Source organism: Eumetopias jubatus, unplaced genomic scaffold (genome assembly GCF_037043125.1).
Source record: "Eumetopias jubatus isolate StellerSeaLion01/CBP00866 unplaced genomic scaffold, mEumJub1_p1.0 scaffold_2, whole genome shotgun sequence".
Taxonomy (NCBI): domain Eukaryota; kingdom Metazoa; phylum Chordata; class Mammalia; order Carnivora; family Otariidae; genus Eumetopias; species Eumetopias jubatus.
The window spans coordinates 96,461,318-96,484,778 of NW_028274808.1; the positions used below are offsets into that span (position 1 = coordinate 96,461,318).

General features: G+C 35.8%; 1 protein-coding gene across 1 annotated transcript in view; it reads right to left on the reverse strand.

Annotated features, from left to right (window-relative positions):
* The window catches only part of LARP1B (La ribonucleoprotein 1B), a 118,135-nt gene that overhangs the window by 93,968 nt on the left and 706 nt on the right, over positions 1 to 23,461 (reverse strand). The window contains 6 exon segments of the mRNA XM_028102364.2: positions 2,431 to 2,596; positions 2,836 to 2,979; positions 7,055 to 7,195; positions 10,360 to 10,534; positions 13,148 to 13,207; positions 13,604 to 13,662. Of these exon segments, the coding sequence (XP_027958165.2) occupies positions 2,431 to 2,596; positions 2,836 to 2,979; positions 7,055 to 7,195; positions 10,360 to 10,534; positions 13,148 to 13,207; positions 13,604 to 13,662 (745 nt within the window).

A 23,461-nucleotide genomic window follows, 5' to 3' on the forward strand; every position in this document is an offset into this window, starting at 1 on the left:
ATACATAACATCAATAATAATATGGCCTACAGATTAATAATCCTATGTTTCCTAATCAGAGAGAGTTTGCAAAGATCGGTGGCAAATTATGAGAAAGCACACCAAATCGTATACTTTGGTGTTAACACTGGGTGACTAAAGATACCCCTGAAATATTCAGGTCAAATTCTAACTCTGAAGAAATAATCACCCATAAATGAGAAATGGCTTTGAGCTACTTTTCACTGGGAGGAAAGATCTTATTTTAGAAACATAAATACTCAAGTTGTTTCTTTATACTCAGATATTTATCCAACTATCAAAGTGCAAAGCTCCCTTAGAGATCACTGAAATACCACTGACATCTCAGTAACACCAGTAAATCATTTACTCATCTTAAACACTGAAGAAAAAATCTTAAGTCTTAAAGAAATAAACATGCTGATTTTGTTATACCTCAAAAAGCCCTTTCACAGTGCCTGGCATGTGGTGGGCACATAATACATGTGTTCTAATTTTTGTTACATGTAAAAAGTCCTTTTCATAGTGCCTGACATGGTAGACACAAAATACAAACACTTAAATTCTAAATTTTCACAAATTAAGACATTTGATTTAGTCACACGTTAAAACTGTTCTTAGACAAAAACTTCTGAATCATTAATAAGATGCCTTTTTATTCTAGTACTTTGTGAAAACCTTAGTATCTGAATAATTCATAAATCACCCTATTACCTATAGTATATATTTTTTGAAACTTCTAATGGGTTACAAAACTACTCCATCTCTAAATCTGAATGCCAGATTCAGAAGCTAGAAATAATCAAGATCTTAAATTTTTAATATTCTGACACCAAAATGACAAATTATTAATATATTTTCATTAAAATAATTTTAAAAATTCAAACATCCATAATAATAGTTAAGCTTCTTACTTTAAAATACATTTAGCACAGTTTTCCACAAATGCAAGAAAGTTTTTCAGTAACTTCTCAAAGAGAAAAATGTAAACCCTAATCAATGAGCCTATCTTGAGAAACCTCAAAGAAAACCAAGTCAAAAGCATGACTCCTCAAAGCATGACTCCGCTAATCAAAGAACGATTAACATTAAGAGCCATTCTAAACCTGGTGCTCTACCACCTGCCAAAAATCCTACTGCTAAAACAGTAACAACAAAAAAAGGAGTCATGCCCAATGCTGTGTCTGACATTTTGTTCAGTGTCCTAGGGGACATTATCATGTCCTACCTTAGAAGCTCTGGATTCTACACTGCATGATCAGAAATTTTGTCAACACTGATGTAGCTCTGCTCCTCCCTCACTTGTATGAGCACATTGGAGGCCGATTATCCTGACATGGAGTTGCATATCCACTGTCAGGTCTCAGAAGGGACCTGGCAGCAAGAGTTACAAAAAAGACAGGAATAGTGGTTTGAAGTTGATAGCCACATGCCAGGCACTTTCTGCCCATAAAAAGGCCCTTTTCTTCAGTGTTTGCGTCAACTGTAACAGAAGAAGCAAGAACAAAATAAACAAGTTGCTTCGTATTGTATGTAAGCCAATCAAATCCACCATGAAGGCATCCCAGGAAGATGCCTGGATGATGCTGATGAAGAAATTATTTTCTAGTAACAGAGTAAATTTTCTTTCATAAACAAAGGAAGATGTTTTTAAGATGTTTATACCCTTTCAAAAATAGCTTTTCCCTGCACTTTGTAAGAATAAAAAAATAATCAAATTTCAGCAAACTGGTTACGCAAATCACTTGGAGACGTTTTTCTTACTACTATATAAACACATTATATAAATATGCAAAACATCCTATAATACTAGTATGTACAAGGGTTATTTTTTTCTTAAAAACAATAAAATATTCTAACTTCAACTTCAGTATTCAGAAGGCAACTATTATGAGAACTAGATTAAAAAGTCTGAACTAAAAATGAGGTAGTTCCCCTTCAATATGTCACAAAAAAAGAGAACTTAAAAGTTAAAAAATAAACTTAGAATTCTGAAATCATTTGCTAAGAAAGTAAAAAAATATCTATCATGATGTTTTGCCATTTATGTTCATTTGCAAATTTCAATATAAAAATTTATTTGCAAATAATAAGCCAGGCATTGTTCAACTTCATATATATACATAGCAGTTTTATATTCTTTTATTTAATCACTCGTATTATACCCGTTAATATTTTTTAATACCCTTTAAGCAGAGAAATACCTGAGCAGTAGACAAAACAGGAGTCCTATATAACACAACATGAACCAAATATAAGTTTTTTAAAAAAAATATTTCATGTTTTACTAATATTTTCTAGAAAAAATAACATAAAACACTATTACAATTTTCCAATTTTACTAATAAACAGCTTAGAAAATGTGTTATAATGTGTTCACTATCAATGATGTAAAATTTGATGTTCCTATCCCATCTATGTCTAACTTACATTTGGCGTTTAATATACTCTTTAAGCAGTGCTTCTTCCACAGGATACACCTGTACACCTGTACCATCATCATAGTAATACATCATACTGGTATTAAGTTCTGTTTGAAATGGCTGATCAGTCCTTTCACCATGTTCTCGATAACCATACGAATAATCGAAGTTCACTTGACGTAAGAAAAAGAAAAGTGATTACACATTAAAAAGAGAGAGAGAGAGAGAAATAGTCACCATAAAGAAAAATCCAAAGTGAAGTATTTCAAGGGATAACAAATATAAAACCATCTTTATTATCAGAGCAAAAAAAACAATCAGTTAAAAAATTATATGGGATAGTGGAGAAAAGAGGGCTTATATACTTTTTTCAAACTCATCTAATTTAACAAAATAAAAACACATGTCCTACATCGAGGATTTCCTCTGCCTCGTCCTCTTCCCCGTCCTCGGCCTCTTCCTCGGCCTCTAAAGGAACCTCGGATATTACCACCCTCACTCCTCACACTGGAAACTTCATCTTGATCATCTCGCTTTTCTCTATCACGCCTCCAACCTTTAAAAAAATAAATATATTTTTATACATTCCAATTTGCAAGTGAATAAGGTGATTATTTTTAGGAAAACTTGGTAACTAACCCTCCCCACCTTGTACCTAGTTGTTAATAACCAGGCATTCTTCAGATAGATAGAAATTTAAGAGATCTCATAGGAATTTGTCAAAATGTCCCTGGCATAAAAGAGGGCCCATAAAAGTACTGACATATAAAGAAGACATTCTAATAAACAAAATAATATACTAAAAAGATAAAGAGGTCCTTTGTTAAGATGGTACTGTTGAAGATTCAAGCAGTTCCAAGATGACTGAGTTTGCATTATATAAAACTTAAAAAAAAAAAACCTTTTCACAAAATGTTTAAGGAAAGGTTGACTCAATTTAAGTAAAAGACATTCCTTTTGAAGAAAAAAAGAGGGCGCCTGGGTGGCTCAGATGGTTAAGCATCTGCCTTTGGCTCAGGTCATGATCCCAGGGTCCTGGGATGGAGCCCCACATCAGGCTCCCTGCTTGGAGGGAAGCCTGCTTCTCCCTCTCCCACTCCCCCTGCCTGTGTTCCTGCTCTCGCTCTCTCTCTGTCAAATAAAAAAATCTTTTAAAGAAAAAAGGAAATGAAAACACAAAACAAACTAGAAGAGGGGCACGTGGGTGGCTCAGTGGACTAAGGGTGTGCCTTCAGCTCAGGTCATGATCTTGGGGTCCTGGGATGGAGTGCACCCCTCCCCCAGCGCTGGGCTCAGCGGAGAGTCGGCCTCTCCCCCTCCTCCTGCTCGTGATTTCTCTTCTCTATTTCTCTCTCAAATAAATAAAATCTTAAAACAAAACAAAACAAAACTAGAAGATACCTGCAGTACAATACAGGAATTATACCCAGAATACATACAGAATGCATTAGTGCACATATACTGTACACACACACAGTAACTCAATGGGAAAAATGGCTAAAAGACAGGTAAGCAAACAAGAAATACAAATGGACCATAAATACAGAAAGTGGCATTCAGCCTCACTGGTCATGAGAAATGCAAATTAAGACAGAGTATTTGATCTACCCCAGGCTGACAAAATTTTAAGGTCTTATAATTTGAAACACTGACCAAGACAGAAAAAAGTAGAACACTATATACCATTATTGAGAGCAAAGCCAGATACGTCCTCTTTGAAAAACAATTTGGAATAATCAAATAAATTCGAAGGTACATATATATAGATCCTAGAGACCAAGGTTTTTCAACCATGGCACTACTGACATTTGAGCCAGATAGCTAAGTATGGGCGCTGAAGGATGTTTAGCATCATCCATGACCTCTACCCACTAAATGCCACTAGCAGGCATTTACCCCCCACTCCCCTAAAACAGTATTATCTCCAGACAAAGCCAAATGCCCCCTTAGGGGTAGGGGAAAATCACTTCCATTGAGAATCACTGCCCTAGATGCTGCTATTCCTCCTTAATGAGTATCTTAATACAGTCTTTTTCAAACACATCTGCCTCAACCCATAGTAAGCCTTACTGTATGTTACACCCTAGAACACACAAAATTTTTTTTGTAATTTCAACACAACTGTTGGGCGCCTGGGTGGCTCAGTCAGTTGGGTGTCAGCCTTCAGTTCAGGTCATGATCTCTGGGTCCTGGGATGGAGCTCTGCATCGGGTGTCCTGCTCAGCAGGGAGTCTGCTTCTCTCTCTCTCTGCCCCTGCCCACCGCTTGTTCTCGCAAATAAATAAATAAAATCTTTAAAAAAAAAAAAAACCCACAATTGTCATGAAAAATATATTTTGAGTGAAGCACTCTAGAATCTACCAATATTTTAAAAACCTGATCATGACCCAGTACACCAATTTCATAATGCACTCATGGGCTGCAGTCTAAAGAAATTACCCCAAAGAGTCTCTTGTACATGTTTACTGGAAAACATGCATAAAAATGTACATGGTAGCACTTTAATATGAAAAAACTAAAACAATCCAAAGGTCTATTAACAACAAATTCTATCAAATAGTGAAATACCTTTTGGCAAGGAAAAGGACTCACAGCAATACAACCAACACGCATGAATCTAAGAAAATGAGACTAAAGTGAAAAAAATTAGTGTCAAAGAGTATGTCAGTGGAGTCATACTGAATGTCAGTTTCATGTAAAAAATACTCAAAAAACAAATATTCAGGCCTTTTTTTCTAAGAAGAGAAGCAATGGGTTGAAATTGCAGGGGGCACACAGGGAAGTTCAAAGGTAATGGCAATATGCATTTCTAAACTTGGTGCTGAGTTCCCAGTGTTGATTATATTATTGTTCTTTAAAACCCTCATGTTTTCTTATATGCCCAATGCTTCGTAAGAAAAAAACATTAATTATGGATATATATTATTTTTTTAACATTAAAGTGATATATTTGAGAAATGATATAAAGGCAAAAAACGTCAGTTTTTCTGTAGACAAGTTTCTTAAATTTCAAGTCATATTTTGTGGACAGCTGAGTAAATATAACTACATTTCAGATGATATTAGGGAATTACTGTTGATTTTCCTGGATGCTATTTTTTTTAGGACAGCAGTGCTGAAGCATCATGACTGTCTGCAAGGTACTTTCAAATAATCCAATAGATAGGTGATTTAAATATACAAAATTACTAAATCTAGGTGGTGGTTAGACAGGTATTCACTGTACAATTCTTTCAACTTTCTGTGTGTTTAAAGTTTTTCATAATGTAAGTGGAAACTTTTTAAATGTACTATTAGGTTTGTAAATTTTCTTAAGCCTTCTCCATCCATTCATAGGACAACAAGTATGCTTTGGAAATTATCACACTAGAAAAGTAACTGTCAGATTTAAGATTTCAGCAGAGACCTATAAAACCAAATGCTCATCTAATTGTTGCCACAAATCCTCCTACTGTCCTCCTCTGCTTTCTGAAATGTGAGAAATCCTATTGAAATAATGTATCTGGGAAATGATCTTTAAGTAATAACATTAAATGTGAATGCATTTTATACATGTATAATTTATAGCTCAGTAAAGTTGACTTTTTTATAAAAGAGCCAGAGGAGCGCCTGGGTGGCTCAGTCATTAAGCATCTGCCTTCAGCTCAGGTCATGATCCCAGGATCCTGGGATCGAGCCCCGCATCAGGTTCCCTGTTTGGCGGGAAGCCTGCTTCTCCCTCTCCCACTCCCCCTGCTTGTGTCCCCTCTCTCGCTAGCTCTGTCCGTCAAATAAATAAACTTTAAAAAAAATTAATTAATTTAAAAAATAAAAAATAAATAAATAAAAAAGAGCCAGAACCTACCCATCAGAGGCTCCCACTAGCCAAATCTGGGACAATCTGAGCATCAAACTAAAAAATCATCGTAATGGATTATAATCCACCAAAGAAATAAACCATAAATCCACACTGATAACAAGGAAGTCGTTCCTTATACTGGAGTGCCAGATTATAGTAATAACTGAATCAGGCAAGAATCATCAATGGAAACTAAAGCTCATGTGAAAAGTCTGATGAAAAACTGGGTGTTTCCAAAATTTCAAAGTCTCTCTCACAAAGTACATATTATTATAAAGGAGAAAAAAGTATCTTTATAATAAAGAAACTGGAGCACATCACCTTTATCAGCAATAATAAGATAAACCAAGATCATGTGCATTTCCATGCACTGAGAAGAAATCAATTTAACTTCTGCAGTATTCCTCCCAAAAATTCATAACCCAAATCTAATCATGAGGAAAATCCAAAGTGAGATATCTACCACCTAACTACCACCTAAAGACAAAAGCAGAACTGCTCCAGATTAATGGAGACTAAACAGAACAGACAACTAAAAGCAATGTATGATTTCAGATTAGATCCTGGAAGGGAGGGAGGAAAAAAAAACTGGAAAGGACACCACGGGGAAAATCTACCTGTGGACAGTCACACCACATCACTGTTCTTATGATATATACTCTGAAGGTATTTAGTGTTAAGAGGAGCACAATGTCTGCAACTTATTCTCAAATAATTTATACTATAGTTTTTAAAATTATGAACATTAACACTAAGTTCTTTAATGTCATTTTTCTCTTAGAATGTGACTTACTTCGTGTATCATTTCTCCTATTATTATGTGATGACTTATTTGTTTCCGGTTGACATCTTGAGCTGTTCCGGGATCCTGGTCTTTCTTGACTGTCTGGTCTTACATCATCTAAGTGGAGTGGTACCCACTTGTGCTTATTAGCTTGAAGAAAACCAAATAAAGTCATTTAATGACACTGCACAATTTTCATTAAAGCTTTGCAATTCTGAAAGGACGCTAAATTTTAATCAAATGGGAGATTTAGTTTGTCCTTAAAGGTTCTTATATAGAGGACTAAAATAATTTTCTTTTCACAGAACTCCTTGATAAACTTACCTGTGCAAATTAAAATTCATGTGAAAAGCCAGTTGATGGAATACCATTGGTATTCTTTTACTTTCAAGCAAAATGCTCACTCTTGTTTAATTCTGATGAATGAGCAATACATGTAATACACTACTCCTAATACTTGACTCCTTCACTTTAGAATGGGGTTTATCTGACAAGACATAATGTACACACTGAAAAAGTCTGGCTGATGATTCAAAACACTTTTAGTTTCAAGTCACTGTCCAAAATATTAATTTATCCAGCATTACTAATAATGAAAGGTTCCTCAAAATTAGAGAATAAAATTTGTCTAACTGCATTTGATAAATCTCTTTATAGCTACTACACATTTTCCTAAGACAAGAGATACAAACAATTTAACTTCTCTTGTTGACTAAATGATAGCATAATTGTTACACTATAGTGACATTCTCATTACTTAATTTGTGGAATCCATAGTTAAGGTTTCAAAATATTTAGTCTTCTACTCAATATATATTTTTTACTAAAACAGCAAGACTCATGCGCAAAGGAAAAACTACCAAGGTAATTAAGGGAAAGGGAATTATCAGTATGCAACTACAATACTGATTTCCTATAAATCCTGCAAACTACTCATAGATGAGGAAGAGAATAATGAAAGAATCTTAAAAAAACTCTTTAAATTCTGTACTATAAATTCTATCAGTGAGATTCTCTGGTATAAGCAAGCCCTTCATTTAAAGATTAAAAAAAAATGGGTGCTCTAAGAAGAGTCAATTCATGACTCTTGTATGAATTTATCTATAAAAACCTGGATTTTAGTGTTGGCTGATCAGTTTTAATTGAAGCAATTAACACAGAAGACAAATTTTAAAGCAGGATGACAGACCTGTATTAATTCTAGACAGTCAAAAAGACGTATCTAAGAAGCATGAAAAAGCTAAGTGACAAAAATGTTTAAGAAATGGGTAAATTTTTTTCCTAACAACCACATGGTTGTCCTGTTGCCAACCACTTTTGAGCAATTAGCCTTGGCTCACTGTATCAACTGACCCTAACATGCTTACCCTGCAGCTAAGGATTAGATACTCATTTAAGAAAAAAATTTAAGTAAGTGCTCAATATACCGTAATTGTTAGTTCCATTATTAAACAAGTTGGCTGGAAACTACACTTCATTATAAAATGTCCCCTCCCATGCCACATCACTTCCATGAATTAAAGTGCTTTAATGGCTTCCCATGGCATTCAAAGTAAAATTCTAATTCCACATTACCAAAGCCCTGCACAACGTGGACCTTGCTTACCTTTCCCATAGCATCTCCTGTCACTTTTTCCAATGTTCACCTTGTCTCAGCTACTGACCTTCCAACAGTTTAAAGAACTTTTCTGCCTAAAGGCCCGAAGACACTTTTACCTAGGCTCAGGACACTGAATGAGCATATGCTTTTACAAAGCATTTAAATCATAATCTATCCCTAGACACATGAAAAGTTGTGTAAAAAATACGGAAAAGGATACAAAGACTGTCTTTTCTTCAAGGGGTAATTTAATGAGGAAATGCTACTAAAAGAAAGTTAACCAAAACTATTCTCACTTTTCTCTTAGAAAAATATTTTCTCAGAACTCCCTGAAAGGGGCGCCTGGTTGGCTCAGTCGTTAATCATCTGCCTTCGGTTCAGGTCATGATCCCAGGGTCCTCAGATCGAGCCCCACATCTAGCCCCACATCGGGCTTCCCTGCTCAGCAAGCCTGCTTCTCCCTCTCCCTTCTGCCTGCTGCTCTCCCTGCTGTACTCTCTGACAAATAAATAAAATTAAAAAAAAAAAAAACCCTCCTGAAAAACAGGGAGCAGTTCCAATGTAGACTTAAAGAATACTTATTATAAAACTTTTCAAGAATATATCTTAAAAAATATATATATATCTATGCCTATCTCTATAATTGCAACTTCGTTATATACTTACATAGAGTACAAGTCAAATGCAAAAAAGGAAAGCCTAATAGTTCAAGAATGTTACAAAAGCACATCAGTTACCACTGCAGATGGTATTCAGAAGAAATCCAAATACCCACTGGTGACTACTAGGAATCAACTGATTAAATATAATTCATTACTATAACTTTCTTCAAAAAATTAAAATCAAAATGAAAATATAGTTAAATTAACCTCTCTTTCATTAATTACTTGACTGAGCCTCATCCTCAGTGATATTTTCACCAGGACCATCTAATCAAGACATGAAAACAACTTAAACAACACTGATAGATAAATGGATAAAGAAAATATGATGTATAAATATACAATGGAATACTATTCAGTCATGAGAAAGAAGGAAATCTTCCCATTTGCAACAACATGGATGGATTTTGCAGGCACTATGCTAAGTGAAATAAGTCAGAAAGATACAGTCATTCATTACATGTGAAATCTAAAAAGGCTGAATTCACAGTAACCGAGAACAGACTGGTGGTTGCCAGGTGTGGGAGAAATGAGTGAAGGTGGTCAAAAGGTACAAACTTCCAGTTGTAAGACAAATAAGTTCCGGAGATGTAATATACAGCATGGTGACTACAGTTATCAATACTGTACTATGTATTTCAAAGTTGCTGAGACTAGATCTTAAAAGTTCTAATAAGAAAAAAGTGACTGAGAGGGGGCGCCTGGGCGGCTCAGTCGTTAAGCATCTGCCTTCAACTCAGGTCATGATCCCGGGCTCCTGGGATCGAGCCCCGCATCGGGCTCCCTGCTCAGCAGGAAGCCTGCTTCTCCCTCTCCCGCTCCCCCTGCTTGTGTTCCCTCTCTCGCTGTCTCTGTCTAATGAATAAATAAAATCTTTAAAAAAAAAAAAAAATGACTGGGAGGTAGTAGATATTAACTAAAATTGTGGAAATCACTTCACAATATATACATATATCAAACCACTGTGTTGTGTACCTTAAACTACACAATGTTATATATCAATTACATCTCAATAAAATTGTTGGAAAAAATGAAGTTATAGATGAACTAACCTCTCTTTCGTTGATTACTTGACTGAGTCTCATCCTCACTGGCATTTTCACCAGGACCATCTAATTTTGTTTCCCGGCTTTCTTTGCTCTCACTGTTAATTCTCTTTTCAGCCTTGTCTTCTCTTTCTTTTCTATTTTGTGGCTTCTTATTTCCTTGGCTGATGACACTTTGGCACTGCAAAAAGTTTTTCTGAATGAAATAATTTCCATGAACATTTTCACTAACATATCCAAAAATTTGTGGTTAGTCAATCTTTTCTAAGTACTGCAAAACAAATGACAGCTTTTACCAGAAATAAAAAACAACTTTTCAAAAGATACTGTTAAAAGTCAAGCCACAGACTAGGAGAAAATATTTGCTAAGTATCTGATAAAGCACTTGGATCCAAAATATATAATGATCGGGACACCTGGGTGGCTCAGTCCGTGAGGCGTCTGCCTTTGGCTCAGGTCGTGACCCTGGGGTCCTAGGATCAGAGTCCCGCATCAGGGTCCTGGCTCAGCGGGGAGCCCACTTCTCTCTCTGACCCTCGCCCTGCTAGTGCTCTCTCTCAAATAAAATGTTATATATATATATACACACACACACACGTGTGTATATATATATATGTATATATAAAATGATTTCTGAAAATGCAGTAGTAAGAAAACAACTCAATTTTTTTAAAAAATGGGCTACAGGGGCACCTGGGTGGCTCAGATGGTTGGGCGTCTGCCTTCGGCTCAGGTCGTGATCCCAGAGTCCTGGGATCAAGTCCCGCATCGCATCGGGCTCCCTGCTCCTTGGGAGCCTGCTTCTCCCTCTGCCTCTCTCTCTCTGTCTCTGTCTCTCATGAATGAATGAATAAAATCTTTTAAAAAAAAAAAGGGCTACAATTGAACAGACACTTCAACAAAGATATACTGATAGCAAATATAAGTGGAAAGGTGCTGGCATCATTAGAGAAATGCAAGTTAAAACTACAATGTGATGCCACCAAACACCTACCAGAATTAGATTAAAAGACTGACTATATCAAATATTAGTGAAGATGTGACACAACTAGAATTTTTATACACTGTTAGTGGGAATGAAGTTTGGTGGTTTCTGAAAAAGCTAAACCAATAGCTACCACACAACCCAGCCATTCTATTCCTAGGTATTTACCCAAGAAAAATGACATAATACATCCATGCAAAATTTTGTACACAAATGTTTACATAGCAGCTTTATTTTTAACAGCCAAACACTGGAATCAATACAAATGTCCATACATAGATGAACAAGCATTTTACTCATAAAATGAAATACTACTCAGCAATAAGAAGGTATTAACTACTAATACACATTAATGACATAAATAAATCTCAAAATAATTAAGCTAAGTAAAAGCCGGGGGGGGGAGGGGAGTCATAATGTAGGACTCCACTTAAATAAAAGTGTAAGAAATGCAAATTAATTATAAGTGACACAAAGCATATCAGTGGTTGCCTGGGTTGATGGGGGGAATATGACAGGAAGAATTACAAAGTGTGAAGAAGCTTTTGGTGTAATGGTTAGGTTCATTATCTTGATTTTGGTGATGGTTTCACAGGTATATATAGGTCAAAACTTAGCAAATTGTGTACTTCACATGCAGTTTTTTGTTATTTACACACTAATTAAGCTGTTTAGATATATCTACAACTACAAACCAATAGTGTACAAATTACAAATAGCAAAGTGTAGTATCAAATGAAAACATGTAACCAGATAACCATATATGCTACCACTTCTCTAAAAAGCTCCTTGATGTCTGGGGCGCATGGGTGTTTCAGTAGGGGGTCTGTTTCTCCCTCTCCCTCTGCCCCTTCCCCTGCTCCTTCTATTTCTCTCAAATAAATAAAACCTTTAAATAAATAAATAAAAAGCCTCTTGATAGAATATCTCAGAACCATCTTTTAGTTTCTTTCATTGTTTCAATTAAAAAATCAGGCGCCTGGGTGGCTCAGTTCATAAAGCGTCTGCCTTCAGCTCAGGTCATGATCTCGGGATCCTGGGATCAAGCGCCGCATTGGGCTCCCTGCTCAGTGGGGAGTCTCCTTCTCCCTTTGCCTTCCTCCGCCATCCTGCTTGTGCCCCCCACCTCTCTCAAATAAATAAATTTAAAAAAATTAATTAAAAGTCCATTCACTGAACACTTCTTGATTTGATATGCATATGTGTGTGTGTATATATATACATATATAATTAGCACTTCAATACATATTGAAAAAACTATATATCAAAAAACATATAGCAAATTCTGAAATAAAATGGGCTTCAAATTAGACTCATATTAAAAATTAATCTCTTTTGGGGCACCTGGGTGGCTCAGACTGTTGAGTACCAGGCTCCTGATTGCAGCTCAGATCATGATCTCAGGGTCGTGGGATGGAGTCCTGCCTCAGGCTGAGCTCAGCAGAGTCAGCTTGAGATTCTCTCTCTTCCTCTCCCTCTATTCCTCCCCCAGCCCCATGCGTGGACGTTCTCTCTCTCAAATAAATCTTTAAAAAAATTTTTTTAATCTCTTTAATTGTAAGCATTACATGAAGATACAGCATGGTAACACCCCTTCCAAATATAAGATTACTTCCTGAGAATATGAGATGAAGACAACGTGATGGATAAAATCAGGTATCTGAAAAAGGGGTTAGACTATAAAAAGGATAGCTGCTAAGTTTTCAGCACTTCTTTATTAATGTAATTCTCTAAACCTGAAATAAATTTTGCATGTTGAAATGAGAATATTTTCCTTTTATTAAGAAAAAGCCTTAAAACAATACTCACTCCAGTGTTCACTAATTCACTTGGTGTTGGCCAATTCGCCATATCGCTGAAATCACTAGCCTAAAAAGTAATAAATAAGTGTTATTATCTGTAAATTAGAAATCTTAAGTAGAAAAAATATTTTCTAAAAGTCAAAGCAATTTTAAAAATAACCTACATACAATTATATGCAAGCATTTGCCAAATTAATTCAACTCTCCAAACAACAGAACACTGAAATAACAATGCTTGGGTCTTATGATCCACCTTCTAGCACTATTAATGACACTAAATTGATTTACATAGGATAACAAAATAAATTAATATACACAGGATTTGAACAAAAGCTACAATTCTCTAGTATATTAACTTTAACCTAACACCAATGACACAACTAAGTACACAATAATCTAAGAGTTTCTAACATACCAATTCTCAAACTCAATATAGCTAAGAAGAATATAGCTAAAAACATACCTTGTTGGATTTCTTTGTCTTGAGTTTTCCTGCTTTTATAATTTTGGGGGAACTGAGCTCTAAAAAAACAAAACAAAACAAAACAAAAACCACAGAATTAAGTGGGTTTTTTTTTTTGTTTTTTTGGGGTTTTTTTAGAATTGGTTTTACAATCACTTAATTCAATATATTTAACAAAACAACTATTATATCAATTTCAGTAAGCCAGTGTCATCATTTCCAACAAAATCCAGAGTTTTGAAACTCAAATTCTTAACAAAAAATCAACTATAGTTCAAACACAGATTCAAATTGGTCTTTAATGTTCAAATCAAAAGTGAAAAATAGCAGTTTACTTAAATTAAACTGATAGACCAATCCTTTCTCTGACAGAATACAAGATGAAAAAATTAGAAATATAACATGGTTTAATAAAGTAAAGTTAGTAACTCACTTCCCAAAGGGATACATTTTGCTATATAATTCATACATTGACATTCATCAAGGACTATCCAGAAAATAAATCAAAAGACTTCAAACTATTTGTCCTTGAAAACAAACACGTCTGACAACCACAATAGGTTGTATATATATGAAGTCACAAAAAATAGAAGTTTGTACAAGACTATCATGGTATTACCTTATCCCATCTTGAATAAGACGACAGTGGTTGACAATAAAATAGATAAAGAGACCGAGAGAGACTGACTCTCTAAATGAAACTTTACACTGTTTTTTAGTTTGGTTCATTACTTACAGCAAGATGACCAGATGGGTGTGTCACCTACCTAAACATGAACTAAATATTGAAAAGCAGAATAAACTTTGGATCTGTATCTACAGAAAAACAATAATCCAGCAAAACATGAACCCATAAAATCATGGCAATGACCAATTCATAGAATAAAGCAATCTTTGAGTTAAAACTCGGAGGCAGATTTTAAAAAAGAAATAGAAAACTTATCAGAGGGATGAAAGATTAACATGTCACCAGGGATAGACATAAAAGAATCTTGGATGTTATAGTAATTCTATTCCAAAAACAAAATAACTAGTACACAGGCATTTCTCTTGTTTTTCTAAGTATACATATATGTGTGTATGTGTATACATGTATAAATGTGCATAAGGATAAGACATTTCATTAAGAAAAATTAGATCAAAAATATGGGTTAACAGGACAAAAAAATGGGGACAGGAAAAAAATCTAATTTAATAAAGAACAGTATCTGCCTGAACGTTATCTAGAATTTGACTGTTCTATATATATACTATGTATATTTTATGAAAACTATACAATACAGAACATTTGGAGGACTTTCCCCTCAACAAAGTGGAAAACATGTCCCAAAATATTGCTAAGTCAATTAAGTGCCTGGTAATTACAAAATAAAGCCTTACACAAAATATTTAATGAAATGGAAAATAATAAGGGAGAGGGCACACAAGCAGATTTTATTTAGCTTTATTACAAATCAAGTAGACATTAATAATCACAAAATTAAGGTCAGAAACTAAAGATAAAAAATTATTCTGGTCATATAAAAATAAACTTTTTAACTTCATTACTAAATGGCACAATTAAGTTATTAACAAAATTTTCTATTGATTTAAAAACTGATACAGTTTCATATTCTACTCAGACATTGATTATACCCTCTAGCTAAACATGAAAAAATACGTTAGGGAGGAGTATTTATTTCTTTGCAAATTTAAAAATTTTAAAAAGGAAGAGATTTTAATTTTAGCAGATTCTTTTGGACTCAAAATTTTTAATTTTTCTTTAAATCTTAATCCCTCAACTTTACTCCTCAGAAAATTTGGTGGGAAAGTTTACATTTAACTCTGTGGCATCAATAATGCTGACATTTTAATGGAGTACCGTTATGTACACATTGTAACTGGGATGTTTATGTACATGTTATCAATATAATAATTTAATCTCATCACAGAGTATCTGACAAACTATGATGGCCAAAGTGGTTGGATACTCTGCAATACAAAACAGTGATTTCTTAACATTTGTTTCTGAATGGTCCTTAAGAGTTAATTTACTCTTCCAAGAAGACAACTTTCCCAGAACATTCCTGTTCCCAAATTCCAATTTCTACCATGGAAACAGTAAGTTTCCTGATTAACAAGTTTAGAAAAAAAAACCTGAACCTACGAAGCCAGCATCTTTTCCTCTTTTTCCTTTAGGGCTCACTATTCACAAAAAGCAAGCATCGTGGGGCGCCTGGGTGGCTCAGTCATTAAGCGTCTGCCTTGGGCTCAGGTCATTCCAGGGTCCTGGGACCGAACCCCACATCGGGCTCCCTGCTCAGTGGAAAGCCTGCTTTCTTCCTCTCCCACTCCCCCTGCTTGTGTTCCCTCTCCTGCTGTCTCTCTGTCAAATAAACAAATAAAATCTTTAAAAAAAAAAAAAAAGCAAGCATCGTGGGCTGCTTTTTCATGCTGTCACCCTCACAGGGACAGCCTCCTCAACCAGATAGGAGGACCTGCAGTCGCGGTGCAACACCAACTATGTGAATACATTCGTCTAATTCCAAGTTCAACATAAAGAAGTCCTTTGTGCTGCTCACTCAGACCAGCTCATCAACTCAGACTTTTTCATTTAAAATGTTGATAGTTAAGCTGGGCGCCTGGGTAGCTCAGTTGGTTAAGCTTCTGCCTTCCACTCAGGTCATGATCCCAGGGTCCTGGGATCAAATCCCACACTGAGCCCCCTGCTCAGCAGGAAATCTGCTTCTCCCTCCGCCCCTCCCCCACTGCTCGTGCTCTCTCTCTCTAAGTAAATAAAATCTTTAAAAAAATAAATGAATAAACAAGAGGATGATAGTAAGCTGTAAAAAAAATAAATTTTGAAAAACCTGAGAATCACTAAATTCTACTACTGAAACTAATATTATACCATATGTTAACTAAAATTTAAATAAATAAAAACTTGAAACATTAAAAAAATCTGAGTAAAAGATGAACAAATGCTTTTAAAAAGAAATACAGGGGGCTGGGGCAAAATATGTGAAGGGGGAAGAGAGATACAAGCTTCTACTTATGGAGTGAATAAATCATGGGAAAAGGCACAGTATGAGAGGGACATAGTCAGTGATACTGTAACAGCGATGTAAAAGGGACAAATGATAGCTACACTTGTGGTGAATGTAGTATAATGTATAAACTTGTCAAATCACTAAGTTGTACAAATCACTAAGTCGAAACTAATGTAGCATTGTATCAACTATACTCAAAATATAATTAAAAAAATGAACATGAAACGGCATTCAATTGTACTAATAAAGAAATGTAAACTAAAACAAAACACTTTTTACCTCTCCTATTGACAAAAAAGAGAATGCCAAGTGTTGGCCAGCCTATAAAGAAATGGACATTTCTCGGGGCACCTGGGTGGCTCAGTTGGTTAACCAACTGCCTTCAGCTCAGGTCATGATCCCAAGGTCCTGGGATGGAGCCCTGCACTAGGCTCCCTGCTCAGCAGGGAGCCTTCTTCTCCCTCTCCCTCTAGTCCCTTCCCTGCCTGTGTTTGCTCTCTGTCAAATAAATAAAATCTTTAAAAAAAAAAAAAAAAAAGAAAGAAAGAAACAGGCGCCTGGGTGGCTCAGCTGATTAAGCGACTACCTTCGGCTCAGGTCATGATCCTGGAGTCCCGGGATCAAGTCCCACATCGGGCTCCCTGCTCAGCGGGGAGTCTGCTTCTCCCTCTGACCCTCTTCCCTCTCATGCTCTCTCTCTCATTCTCTCTCAAATAAATAAAATCTTTTAAAAAATAATAAAAAAATAAAAATAAAAAAAAGAAATTGACATTTCTCTCATGCTGTTGGTAATAGTGTAAAGTAGTATACTCTCTCCAGGGTAATCTGTCATTTAAATTCTATATACCTTTTAATAAAGCAATTCCATTTCTGGAAAATTACCTGGGAGGCAAGACACAAAGATGTCTGCATAAAATGAAAGAAGCCCACCAGGTTTTAAAAATATTTTATATACACATAGAGAACAGGTAAAACAAGCCTAAGAAAGGTAATTTCTTTTCATGTATACCAAATCCTAAGTTACAATTCCACTTCTTTCCAAAAATATAACCACACTAAGTGAAATGCATGCTATGATTTTCTTCCAACTTCTCAATTTAAGGAATAACAAAGGATGAGGTAAGAAAGAATTAATGAAATCCTAAGATACAATATATAACTAGCATCATAACCAACAAAAATGGGCTTAGTGCTATAACTCCGGTTAGATGGTAATAATTCTCATATCTCTCTGCCCTTCTTCGCTGGATCTGTTTTGTTTTCTCCATAGTTGATACTTTTGTGAAAAGTTTTTGCTTGAATGTGTTAAGAACACAATATATCTTTTAATAAAAGAACAACCCCCACCCTATTTTTTTTTTTTTGACCAAGACTCTCAGGCATCTATTAAAAGTCCAAGAAGGTGGAAGACCTAAAGCCTCACTCCCCTTTTTTTTTAAATTAACATATAATGTATTATTTGTTTCAGGGGTACAAGTAAGAAAGGTAATTTTAACTACAAGTTTCCCATGTTTTAACTAAAATGGAGGAAATTGCTTTGCATGTTTTTAGAGAAAACCTAAGACTGAAAAAGCAAGCCAGCCTAGAAAATTAAAAAATTTTTAAAAATTAAATTATGTATACATTTTTTTCCAAAACAGATGAAACATAAGAAAAAGCCTCCAGTGGCTTTAAATATACATGAACAGTGTGTGATCTTCATATGTCTATTTTTCAAGTTATCACTGGTAAGACACTATACTACTGCAACTTCTTGAGTAATAGTCCAGTATCTTAAACCATTGTTCTTTAACTCTAGGAGTCTATAAGCGATAATCTATAATTCTAAATTGATAAGAAAAACAATCCATTTTTAAGGGCTTGGACACAAACAAAAACTGCAACACTATTACCTAGTGAGGCAGATGCAACATCCTTAATTGTTAACAGTGATTTGTTATGCATCATTAGGATTGAAATCCCTTGTTATTCAAACTGTGAAATCTAAATCAGCATCACTGACATCTGGGAACTTAACTAAAAACACAGAATATCAAGTCCTACAGAATCAGATCTGCCTTTGAACAAGATTAGTGGATTCCTAAGCACATTAAAATTTGAGAGTTGCTAGTATAATCTGTTCTTTAAAGACTGACTCCATGGCTAACCCCATAAGAAAGATGTCTGTTACAGTATGATTGCATTAAATCATAATTTTAAAAAGTCAAATTTTTTTTTCAAATTAATAAAGTCCACAAATTGAGTACCATTTAAATGAAAGCCATTGTTGTGGACAAAATACAAACATCAAAAGACAGCCTTTGCCTCAAAGAACATGACAAACTAGAAGAAGAGATAAAACATGTGAATGTATAACCCCAGTACAAGGCACTCAGGGATAATTTCTGAAAGAGAGCTATGAACTATTACGGGAGAGCAGCTCAGAGAGGCAAGAAGACTACATACAAGAGTCAGCATTTGAACTTGTTTTTCAAGAATAAACAGAATTAAAACAAAGGGAAGGATGATAAGCAAAACCTTAACAGGCAGGAAAACTTAAGCCATTTATCCAAAACACAGGATACATAGAAGGCAACATAAACAAAAAACTAGAAAGGTAGGGTAAGACCAGACACATTGTAGGTTCCCTCCCAATTTAAGTACTCTCTTCTCTTAACAACCAATATAGCAATGTGTAGGATATTTAAGTAGGTTTTTTTTTGGGGGGGGGGAGGAAATGCAACATCACAGGGACAATTTTACTCTAATTTTTACGGCTATAATCTTTAGCAAAGTTTTAATTAAGAAAATGCACTGGTAATTACCAATATTTCACATAATTTTATATTTAAGGGAGAAATGTAGTAAAATGCCATTTTGCTACAGTGAGTGCTTTAAAAACTACTTAATTCTCGTACTTTAAAAGTGGGAGTATCGATTTGTACAGTCACTTTGGAGAACAACTTGTCAACTAACAAATACCCTGTGACCTAACAATTCCAATTCTCATCATCTATCCTAGAGAAAGTCAGACATATATACAAGAGGTATGTAATTTTTAAAGGAGGCTCCACGCTCAGTGGCAGGGCATGGGGAGGGGCTTGAACTCACTACCCCAAGATCTACCAACTGAGTCAGCCAGATGCCCCCAAACTCACTTATGGTAAAGAGAAAAAATAAAAAGGGTCAATCAACTTTAAACTAAAAATGGAGGATGATATGTTCTAAAAGCATATACAAAACACTATATTTGGAAGTAAGAAAGATCTGAAAGGATATTCAGTAAACAGGCAGCATTATTATCTCTTTTCTTGGAGACATCAAAACAAGCAGAATGTATTTATGTATCATTTATACAACTTATTTAAAATGTTTTTAGGGTAACAATAAGCTTATTTGAGGTTTCTGGGAAGCAGACATTAAGAAAAAGGAGAGTTGATGAGATCAGAGAAGACTAAGGATGAAAAAGATGGAAAAAAAATCAGTATTTTTATATACCATGTTTTCATTGAGTAAAAGAACTGAAATTATATTAGAAAGCTGATTTTTGGTATGTAGAATATAGCCATAGCTACAAGTAAGAAATTAATAAATCCCATACTGTGATTTTAATACAGGTCTCCAAAATAAATGTACTTTAAACAAGATTAGGACAGATTGTGGGACAATCCTTTCTGGTCTCCTGACTGAATTCAAAACTGCTATGACACTATTCTAGGCCTCTTGGATAGCCAGGCTTTGGTTGAAAAGAAGGCCTTGGGGCGCCTGGGTGGCTCAGTCGTTAGGCGTCTGCCTTCAGCTCAGGTCACGATCCCAGGGTCCTGGGATCAAGCCCCGCAACAGGCTCCCTGCTCCGTGGGAGGCTTGCTTCTTCTCCCTCTCCCACTACCCCTGCTTGTGTTCCCTCTCTTGCTGTGTCTCTCTCTCTAAAAAAAAAAAAAAAAAAAAAAAAAAAAAGGCCTTATCTAGACTAAGAGAAACAGCAATACACAGGCCAAAATCATCCTAAAAGTGGAATAAAGTATCTCACAAGGACTGAAGAATGATTCACTTGCAGTTCAATTAGAACTGCAGGTTCTAACAAAGAAAATTCATGATCATCTGTCCCAAAATAATCCCCTTCATTTGCTCTGTTTCCATCTCTGATAATGAAGTCTCTGGCAAAATTTTGTGGATGGAATCTCTGTGCCTCATTAAGAGAGTGACAGCAGATCCAGGTTTGGCCAGGACAAGCATGGTTTAAGTCTGTTATCCCAGCATAATTAATATCCTTCTCTTTGCCTCTACAGTATCCTGGTTTGTAGGATAAATTACACAGGCCCCCTACTAATAGATTATCGCTAGTTTGAACCTACTCTGAACCTTTAAAGTCCTCTGCTATTTCATTGTTCTTTAAATTGCAAATTTGCTTAGGAAAGCAGGAAACTAAGGCACCCCAGGTTGTAGATGGCACTCTGGTATTGACTGGAAGAGATGAATACACCCTTTTCATTCATTTACATGGCCCAGAAAAATTGCCAAAAGTCAACTAGCTAGTTAGTAACAATATGTGCACTAGAACCCAAGTCTTTCGGAACAGTGCATTTATATACCATAATCTCTAAATTACCCAACTACAAAAAGAAGTTGTGGTAGAACAGTCAGTACTGGGGAGAGTTTATGTTACTACACTACTCCAAGTAATGAAGAATGGTATTCCTCTAAGCACAGATTGGATTCCAAAAATAGAAAGAATTGCCTACAGAGAGCCATCAGCAAAATCGAAATTCCCATGAACCACAACATAGCTCAAGCATCACCTTGTTCTTAATCTCCAACAAAGATTAAGATCCCCAGTGAAGGCACCTGAGGTTAATTGAACTGTTAAATACTTTTCAAAAGGACATTTCCAATTAAGATTCCTGAGTCCTATCTTGAAAGTTTTAAAACCTATCAAATTAGCTTTACAATCAAAAGTTCATTTTTGGGGTAGTTCACTGAATATAAATTTTAACTGTGTAAGTCTAGAAGTAGGGAGGTTGGACAGCCCATCAAGGTTCATTAAGGGCTTTCTTTCTCTTTGCTAAATTTATGGAGATTATACGTTAAGATTTTTGTTTCCTTCTGGGGCGCTTGGGTGGCTCAGTCTTACCTTGGGCTCAGGTTCATGATTGAGCCCCGCACTGGACTTCCTGCTCAGCGGGGAGCCTGCTTCTCCCTCTCCCTCTGCCCTGTTTGTGCTCTCTCTCGCTCTATCTCAAATAAATCTTAAAAAAAGATTTTTGGGGGCGCCTAGGTGGCTCAGTTGGTTAAGCAACTGCCTTCAGCTCAGTTCATGATCCTGCCCGGGATCGAGTCCCACATCAGGCTCCCTGCTCAGCGGGGAGTCTGCTTCTCCCTCTGACCCTCTTCCCTCTCGTGCTCTCTATCTTTCATTCTCGCTCTCTCAAATAAATAAGTAAATAAAATCTTTAAAAAAAAAAAGATTTTTGTTTCCTTCAGTTAGCGATAGTAGTAAACAAATATATCTTTGCAGCTAGAAGAGAATGGTGGTAATATTAAATTTAGAGCAAATTTCTAAGTAGTTTTTTTCTGCAAGTGTCAAATTTATCAAGAATAATGAATATTAAGGGCGCCTGGGTGGCTCAGTCGATAAGCATCTGCCTTCGGCTCAGGTCATGATCCCAGAGTCCTGGGATTGAGCCCCGCATCGGGAAGCCTGCTTCTCCCTCTCCCGCTCCCCCTGCTTATGTTCCCTCTTTCACTGTGTCTCTCTGTCAAAAAAATAAATAAAAATCTTAAAAAAAAAAAGAATAATGAGTATTACCATGTAAAAGCTAAAGAAATCAATTAACACTTGTCTCTCACTCTATTGGAGTTCCTCTGAAGAAATGTTAATATACCTGCAATATAATGTATTTATAAAAATCACCTTAGTTATAACATCCTTTGACTCACTTGATCCTCACAACCCTGTAAACATGCTCACATTTTCCCCATTTTATTGTTAACCTTTAATTTTAAGAAAAAGTGAAGATACGCAAGTAAGCAGCTGTAATTTCCATATAAAAAGTTCAATTAACTTACTAAAACTTAATTTAGAAAATAAAACTAGGAGATACTACTTTTTGTTATTTAATATTTCCATTTAAACTTAAAAACAAACAAACAAAAAAACTACAAACAAAATAAAGCACCCAGGGCCATACTGTATTCGTCAGCTTTCAAATGCTGTGGCATAATCTAACCTCCTCTAAAGACGAGAGAGGACTAACCGAATGTTAAGACTATCATTTACCTACTGTGCAATCCACTCTCATGTCAACTATCCTGTTCAACTGTTTTCCACCAAAATCGCAATTCCAAGCATTTTGTTGGCAACTACGGTATAGTCTCATTCTTAATATGACCTTTCTTGTTTCCAAAACAGATTTTCAGCTTATCAGTTATATCACAACGAAGAAAATACAATCGCGCTTCCACTTATAAATAAATCCCCTTGCTCCGACTTGCTTCACGCCCCCCCTTTTTTTTTTTACAAGTCCACAAAAACTTTTCTATAGGATGAACTACACTATCTACCTATAAAGTTAGCTTTCCCAAGTCACTACCACGTTTTGAGGGGGTAAAACTCAACGGAGGCCGCGCCAGTCGAGCAGCTCAGCGACGTTACTCCCGCAGTGCCCCCACCAGTCAAGGAGAACCCGAGGTCCCACCTCTTCCTGCCGCTCCCTTCCCAGATGTCCATTTATGTAAATAGGCAGAGTGAATGACACCTTGGAACAAAATACCTCCGACTGTCAGGGGAGGGAGGCCTGCCCCTCCCCCAGCCCCACGACAGCCTCTACAGCCAAGCAAATCACCCCGGCAC